General features: G+C 36.1%; 1 protein-coding gene across 4 annotated transcripts in view; it reads right to left on the bottom strand.

Moving 5' to 3' along the window:
• Nucleotides 1-228: 228 nt before the first annotated feature.
• Nucleotides 229-8,507, bottom strand: part of LOC139152620 (kinesin-like protein KIF14) — a 40,232-nt gene continuing 31,953 nt past the window's right edge. Inside the window, exons 21-26 of one of the 4 annotated variants that reach the window (XM_070725860.1) lie at nucleotides 7,818-7,930; nucleotides 6,901-7,331; nucleotides 5,947-6,102; nucleotides 4,870-5,010; nucleotides 3,991-4,234; nucleotides 229-3,194 (exon numbers count right to left, since the gene is read on the bottom strand). In XM_070725860.1, coding sequence (XP_070581961.1) covers nucleotides 2,800-3,194; nucleotides 3,991-4,234; nucleotides 4,870-5,010; nucleotides 5,947-6,102; nucleotides 6,901-7,331; nucleotides 7,818-7,930 — 1,480 coding nt within the window. In that variant the 3' untranslated portion in view covers nucleotides 229-2,799. The remainder of the gene's footprint in view (nucleotides 3,195-3,990; nucleotides 4,235-4,869; nucleotides 5,011-5,946; nucleotides 6,103-6,900; nucleotides 7,332-7,817; nucleotides 7,931-8,507) is intronic. The other 3 variants (XM_070725861.1, XM_070725863.1, XM_070725864.1) reach the window with 3 other exon arrangements.

Genomic DNA, 8,507 nt, shown 5'->3' with positions numbered 1-8,507 from the left:
GCAGCAAATAAAAAATTGTAACAAAATTTTAGTTCAGAAAAGCTAGGCGGTCATGTCCTAAAATTTCCTATTCAAATACACTGTGTGTGTTTTTCATGGAAACCTTAAAAACCTACGCGGGTGGGGACGCAAAACAAAGAATTTAATTACTTTGGCCTAACTAGTATGCACATTCAGTCATGATCACGAATGTCTTGGAGACATTTGAAACATACAAACCAAAGCAAATCATTTTTATAAGCAGGTTTTCATGCACCTACAGCTTTATTCATTTGCGTAAATTTATAATATATAACAAAAGAGGCTGTAAATTCTTATAATTTTTTGATTTTTCAAATCATTAGTCAAAATGACAGCTTTTCAATATTTCAAAAATATGACCTTAATTATAACCTTCGAAACTGATATCTCTTTTTTAAGTACAAAGAAGTCAACTGTGATCGTAGAATCTTTGATCTCTCTCCTCAATATAACAGCTTTGCATCTGTACACAGGTGATGATAAAACACACACGGACAACATAAAACTCAAGATGGTTAATAAAATAGAGCATTTGAAATCTATAATAGTGAATTACGCGACAACTGTGCAATATTTCTAAATGGACACAGTAACATGACAAAGCTGTTTTCTTGGTACATTTTATAATGAACAAAAAAGTTCAATCCATTACAGATACACATGGTAGTACTAGCAAAACTATGATGGGCTACGGAGACATTCCAATATGTTGTATCCAGTATAGAAAGACATGGATTGGACATGAATGAAGCACCTAAAACTATGGTGAAGTGTTTTTCAACTTGCACTTATGGAAAGAGAATATCAGTAATTTGCAAAATCAAGGTTTAAATAATTTCTCTATTGCATAAATTATCTCTATATAATATGAAGGAAGCTGAAAACGCTTTGCATTTCTATTTACACATAATGAATAATTTGTAAAAGATTAAGTATCATTGAAATGTTGACAAAATAATCAATTATTGTACAAAAAGAAGCACAAAAGAAGCAGAGGTTAGTTCAATTATACAACAAATGATAAAGTTACCTTGTCAGAGTGAAATGTCAAGTATAGATTCCAGATAAAACCTAACTGCTGAAGATGTACTGGTGGATTGCTAAAATGACTGGCTGTATCTAGGTTCTATGTTTACCACTCAACTGGGCGACAGCTTATCAAAAACTTAAGACAAAGTAACTTACAAGTTGTCAAGACATATAAAAATAAAAAAAACAATACAATGCAATTCTGTCAAATATCTTGAAGACTTTGTAGCAATACTCTGTTTTTATACTATGTCTGTTGTGTACAGTATAAAGCTAATCTACCAATCGTAGGTGGCAGCATATAATGTCAATGTTTGTTGCAAATAGTAAATTATATCAGAATGCAAACAGGGCTAAAAATGTAAATATTAATAATATTTTGGAATGGGATACAAATCATCTATGTATGTGCTAGTCTACAAAAATATAAAACTCAGAGAATCTATGAAAGATATGCCCAAAATTGTTGCTGAAATGAACATTCCTGAAAGAAAAGCTTCACGCATTGTACACTGTCGACAGTCCATTGAGCCGTTTTGGCCTCCGAGTTGCTAACCTTGGCAACAAAATTCACAAGGAGTGCCTTGTCAAAGCTTCATTCAATACTTGGCCATGAGGGAAATCTAGACTGCCACAAAATGAAATCAAATCTACAACAGTCATGTATCCTCTGCTTAGCATCTTTGAAAAAGTGTAGTCGACAGTCAGCTATGAGACCGGTTTAATTTTACAAAAAAAGGCACTTGGTTCTGTCGACAGTCACATGCATTGGTACATGGCAATATCTGTGATAACTGATAAACACCATCAGTCACATTGGCATGTGTTGATGCAAACATACATACACATGGACTAGTGTTTGAAAATGTTTGTGTACATCGTTGCCTACAGAATGTAAAAGTTAATGGTTTACTGAGGCTTACCGTATGTGCATTATGAGACTAGGCAGTGTTTTAAGTTTGTGAGGCTATGTTGTAGAGGGTATACACACCTACAATATACTAACCAATAGCTACTGTTTGAACTACGATGATAAAAAGATGATCTGTTCACACACTTTTCATGGCAACATATATAGTTATATATTTTCATACATTATCAATAAGGAAAATCATGTAAATCTGATAAGCAAGTTATTTGGTTAATTTTGTTGTAAATAACCTCTGACATCAAACACCCCTTTTATTTTATTGGTAGTTTATCTCTACGTCTGTAATCAGATATCTAACTTGGTTTAATTCTACTAATCTAGGTTTCACCGTGTTGTTATTATTTCCAGTAGTAAGTAAAATTTGATGTCATTTTGTTACTAGTATGATAGTTCCATTAGAAAAAGGCTAGCATTATGGGTAATATAACTGATAAGTAGTTAGTCATGGTAGATTTTGATCTAGAGATACCAATCACTTTATTTTGACAAAAGAGCAATATGCTTCTCATGGACAGGCTCTAGATATAATTATTACTGCTGAGTCAGCACTGTGCATGGCCACTCTAAGAAGGGTTGCATGCTACTATGACGAGTCCTGTCTACTGCTAACCAAGAATTGGAGGAGGCATACAAGCTTTGCAAGGATTCTATACAGCAGCCTAGCATGTATGCCTTCTTTCAGTTTAACAGGGGGCTACCACTTTAAGTTGACTTAAAGAGGCAGCTTTGTAACATAATCAAAACCATCATTATATTAACAATGATCAATTTCTTTGATATATTTTGAATAATAATCATCATCATTATCATCATCATCATCATCTGCTTTCCTGTTCAACTACAGAGTCTACCATGTTCAACCTTTTCCTTATCCGATTAATTTGTGAAATTTCAGGAGATGCTGGAAGGAGACGTTTTCCCCCTCTGGAAGGAGAGTTCTCATTATGTCCCTTTTCCCTCTTGAGTTGGTCATCCAGCGTCTCAATGAATGACTTGGCAGCGACTTCTACTTCTTGAACGGCTAGGTACACCTGGCTGTTCATCTGGGCTTCAGTAGCCAATGATGAGGCTGATGACACATCGCTGGCTTCTGATTGGTCTTCTTGTGGGGTACAAATTATTTCAGCAGTTGAGGATGCAACGTAAACCTGTGATGCTGTCTTCATGACTGTGTCCGTATATCTCTTTAGTTTTCTCAGATCTGCCCTTTGACCTGTAACAAAAGTTTTCATGAAGTATTTCAGACAAAAGCCCTGAAAATCAGAACAGTTTCCTTTACCTATCAACTCCATTTCCCTGTTTACAACAATAACTCAAACCAACCTACTGGAATTCATGGTACGTCTCAGATTTTGGTGGTCAACCCATTCATAATTTCCTCACGATCAAACCATGCAACATGACTGTACAAGAACTTAAAAGTATACAGTCACCTGTAATCTAAATATGCCCATATATGGTCAAAAGGGCGTTCCTTGGTATTGAAAATGTGCATATGAGGGTGCTGTTTTTAAAAAGCGGCCACCCGCTTAAAATCTGTGATTGGTTAGATTTCTCTTTCCATGGTAACTGTGGCAAAATTGGAACAGGTGACAGTATACCTTTAAGGAAGAAACAGACAGAGCTGATACCATCACATTGACACAAGTGATGCCATGATGACATCATACTTCATGTATGGCTGCATGCTCTATTGTGGCACTATTGTTCACTTGTGTGTAAGTCATGAATTGAGTATAAATCAATCATAGAATTATTGAAATCATTGTAATATTGGGACATATTGATACCATTGTGCATTTGTATGCATTTTCTGCAGCTGCAAATTATAATTTTGTTAGAAACTTTCATTATAGTTGCTTTGTTAATGCAAGTATTAGGTATAAGCTTCTTGTCGCAGATTTATAGAAATTGTTCAGTTGTAAACATAACAGGAATGTTAAAATAGTTAGAAAAGATGGGTTGGGTAAAGTTTTAAGTTGTTAATCTGGTGCAAGTTGTTGCCATACCTTTTGGGACAGAAAGACATGCAGTGAAAAGTGCTTTTGTGTTATCCGTAATGTTGCCAGCCTCAGTGATTAAGTTCTGGGCTCTCTGATAGTGTTTGTTGTAGTAACTGTTTGGTTTGATGTTGTCAATGGTGGTGTTGCTGAAGGTGCTAGCCAACTCAACCTGGACGTCTTGGCACTTCATGAGAACCAAACGGACCATCACCACAACCATGTGCAGCTTTGTAAGTATGCTATCGCAGGACTAGACAGGGGGAGAAGCAACAGAGACTGTCTTGTCAGTATGAATTGGAGAAGAGTTTTAAAAGAACTTTACAATCACATGAAGCAGTAAATTACTATTACATTTATGGGTCTGATAAAGTGAAAGAGCCTTGAAACGGTAACTTTTCACAAATTTTGCTTTTTTCAAACTTCATTTTCTGGCTGTATTCTGGTACCTCTGGTCGAACTATTGCCACATGGTGATTGGGTACACAGGGCAATTTACAATCCTCTTAATTGTTTTACATAACATTATGAAAAGCATTTTTTTCCTGAGGAGTGAAAATATCCATCACTTGTGCTTTTTACCTTGTACAAGTCATCTAATTTCATCTTAAGCCTGGTGATGTCATTCATGAATTTGTTTTCTACAGAAATGCATTCACAATGGATGATGAAAATTTATAAGTTTTGATATAATCCATTCTTGAAATTATTTATGTTGAGATATTAAAAACCACAAGACATTTAACAAACTAATTTATTGATTGACTGATTGATCATTCAAGTTTTTTCTTCCCTCCCTACCTTTTTAATGTACTGGAGGTACAAGTAAAATATGGAGGACTTCATAATAATAAAAAAATATGTATTCTTTGTTAAACCCCAACTTACATCATTTCTTGACATTTCATTGTGAATAGATTCTTTCAACTTTCCCTCACATTCATTGATGGTTTTCAATCCTCCCTGCAAAGTTCTGTCAATGAAGACGTCCACACCATCTAGGAAAGCTTGTTTGATTGATGGGGAAATCTGTAAGATATAGATATGATAGCTATTGAGTGATGTCGCAAAGACAAAGTTTTTCCACAAAACAGTTAGAAAAAAGAATATGAGAATACTGATGATACAGAGTGATTGAACTTCTATCCTGCCAGGCCTCTCAATTCCCTATCTGCCAAGTCGATAAAAAGTGGTATTGAGACAAATGCTGCACCTATTTTCATCTACTTGGTACAGTAGATGTACATGTATGTTATCGAAGGGTAAGTGCATCAAAATCATGTGTGCACTATATATGTTTTTGGGGCCTTCAAGCATTCAAGTGTCTGTTAAAATACTGTACAACATATGGAGCATGTTATGCCTCACTGGTTTAAGCCAATTTGACTTGATGGTGACATTGGACCTTTGCAGGATAAAATGGGATTTCCAAAACTGTTATAGAATATCGTACCTCAACATTTCCATCAGAGTGAAATGTGTGAAAATGTCATAGAATGCTATGTTTATTATACTCCCAGCCCATAATGGATGAAAGCAAACATTGCACAACGTAATATATGAGGCAGAGTACATTATGGTGTGCAAAGTTTGCTTGAGTCCATTATGGGCCGGGATGGTGTACATTATTGCTATTAGTTTACAGTTTGGCAATACTAGTGAATTTGTAGATGCAGAAAACATCTGCGGCAACAATACAGGATAATCAGATACATTATCAGTAATGATCTAGGGGGACGATGTCACCAATTCCACCGGTAATGACATGGGTATAATATAATACAGGTTACTGGTACATACATTGGAATAATCACCTGGCTTTCCTTCAAACTTGTTTTCAAAGATTGCACGTTGCAGACAGATCGGGATACGTGATGACCATTCGATTTTTAGTTCAAACAATTTTCAAGTCTACCACCACAGCTTTTACAACACCTGATATAATTTCTGCATTTTCTAACTCACCTCTTCTTTATTGCCATCAGCATCAGCAGCAAAGCCCAGCATCTCTGTCTCTGTTGCTATGGCCAACTCTCCAACAATCTTGGCCAGGAAATCAATGCTCTGTATCAACTGTTTGTACGACTCTGATACCATACTGTCAATTTCACTATCACAACCCTGGAAAAAACAAACAAACACGAAATAAAATATGAAATTCATGTCATAATGAAGTGAACGATGAACGCAATGAAAACGAAGAGCTAAATGCTTCAGCCAAAAAAAAATGTGTTTCGATAACCCAACCTACCCTATTTTTTACCTGCCGACCCTAAATTTTTTAGAGCTACGTAGACTCAGAAGTGAAAAAAAAAGAAAGAAAAAACCTGCAAAATCACGCCTTCATTACCTCGATTTACCTTGATTTTTGGTTGAACAAGGATGTCGTTTATGTTTTTATTCCTTTATATGCTATGAAGGCAGTAAAGCTCACTAAACCATTTGGACATGCACATATCCATGCACATATACAGATAGATACACATATATAAACACATACACATAATTACATGCTATGGGTTGTTACACAAAGTTTGGATGATATCACATCATATTTGAGTGATGTGTCTATGTAACAAATGTAGACATACAGATATTATGAGATGCATACACACACTGTGCATACCATTACTTACAGATATACACACACTGTGCATACTTACAGATATACACACACTGTGCATACCATTACTTACAGATATACACACACTGTGCATACCATTACTTACAGATATACACACACTGTGCATACCATTACTTACAGATATACACACGTAAGTTAATCAGGGTAGTGATTTCTTTATAAATACAGACGTACATGTTTGTATATTTTATCTCCTGTAAAAAGCTAACCATTCATCAATTCAAATTCAAGATGCCTAGAAGTTAACTTCAGTGAGAAATAGGACAGATACCAACCTGCAACAATTTAACAACATTACCAGCCGTTTTCCTGGTAGTATCAACCATCTGTTCAGTCAGATCTCTGACAATTCCACTGTCAAAACTTGAGTGATATGAACTCCACAATGAAATGTGTGACAGTAGCAGATCAGCAGATGCACTGGCTTCTAGTATTTGTTTTGGCAGGTAGTCTGGGTTCTCAGAGAGTTCAGAATCTGCGCCATCATCTCCCATTCTGTGGCAGAATTTATCGATGTTTTCCACGGCAGACTTGAGTCTCTGCATGTCTGTGAGAATCATGTCAACCACACTAAATTCCTGACTTGAAATGTTGTTGAATCTGTCCAGCGAGGTCATTAGAAGTGATCTGCAAAGCTGATGCACTGTCTGGCATGTATTAGACTGGACACTGCTTACAGATGTCCTGGTGTTCAGTCCAGATACTCCTGATACAAAGTATGGGAAAGAAAAGAATTAAACTATAAAAATCTTTCACTCATACAAAACGATTTGTAAAGGTGCAGGTTGGCTATCAGCTTTTTCTCTGAGCAAATTGATTAACTGGACACAACTTTCAAAGGAGAACACCGGACTAACATCAATATTTGATGTGAAGAAAAACTAATGTGAGAACCGGGAATTGCTGTTTTAACTCCACTTCTGTAGTCTCAGTATTTGTTGCTCGCGCTTTGTAACTTGAAAGTTCTCAAAGACAGAATTAAGAAATGCAAAAGCTTCACCAAACAAGATAGATGCATTGAATTTCAGAATAATAGGAACCGAAATATCTCTGGTAATCTTAAGAGTGCATACATTCAAACAAAAACATGTCAAGTAAACTAGCATGATAATGTCATTTCTTTGGGTGGAAAATTTTCTGAGGAACATTTCTCTTTTAGAATAATTGCAGTTATGTTCCAGTGCAGTATTACCGGGAGTTTTGGGAGTTAGTCTTCCAACACTACTTGGTGTTGATGGAATTGAAGATGTCCTGCTGGATAAGGATGACAGCCGGGATGATGTGGGTGTCTTGAAACTGTCAAATCTGAATAAGAACAGAAACCATGCGAGGGTGTGAGAACTTTGAAAGTGATTTTGATGAGATAAAAGAAACAGTCAACATGCTGATGACAGGATGGTAGCCTGATATAAACAGTACTTCTCACATCTGAAATTTACACAGAAGGAAGACATTTCAGCAAAACTGCAAATTCAGAAAAAGGGCACAGACCTTTACACACAAAGTCAGTGACATTGTTGATAGTAATAATACAGTATTACATTGCAAAACATCACATGAAGCGTCTTGTCTCTCTTTGGAGAAACATATATACTGTCAACAATTCACAAACCCGGTTCTGTTAGGCACAAGAGCATTAATTAATTTCCCATAGGCTACCACAGTAGCCTTGAGCTCAATTTTCCTTTTTTTAAAAATTCAGCAGCATGATTCCTCATGGCAGGTGTTGGGTCAATGTCAGCTTGGTACTGATGAATTTTTCGTGTGGGCAAGTCCATGGAAATTTTGAGTTAGCAATGAAAATAGCGCCCTCAGTGGTGTTTTTGACAAAACTCATTGCTATGAGTTCCATGAGCCTTAAACGCCTCATATTACCACAGAA

The sequence above is a fragment of the Ptychodera flava genome, chromosome 16 (assembly GCF_041260155.1).
Source record: "Ptychodera flava strain L36383 chromosome 16, AS_Pfla_20210202, whole genome shotgun sequence".
NCBI lineage: Eukaryota > Metazoa > Hemichordata > Enteropneusta > Ptychoderidae > Ptychodera > Ptychodera flava.
This window is presented reverse-complemented; position numbering and strand designations above follow the sequence as displayed.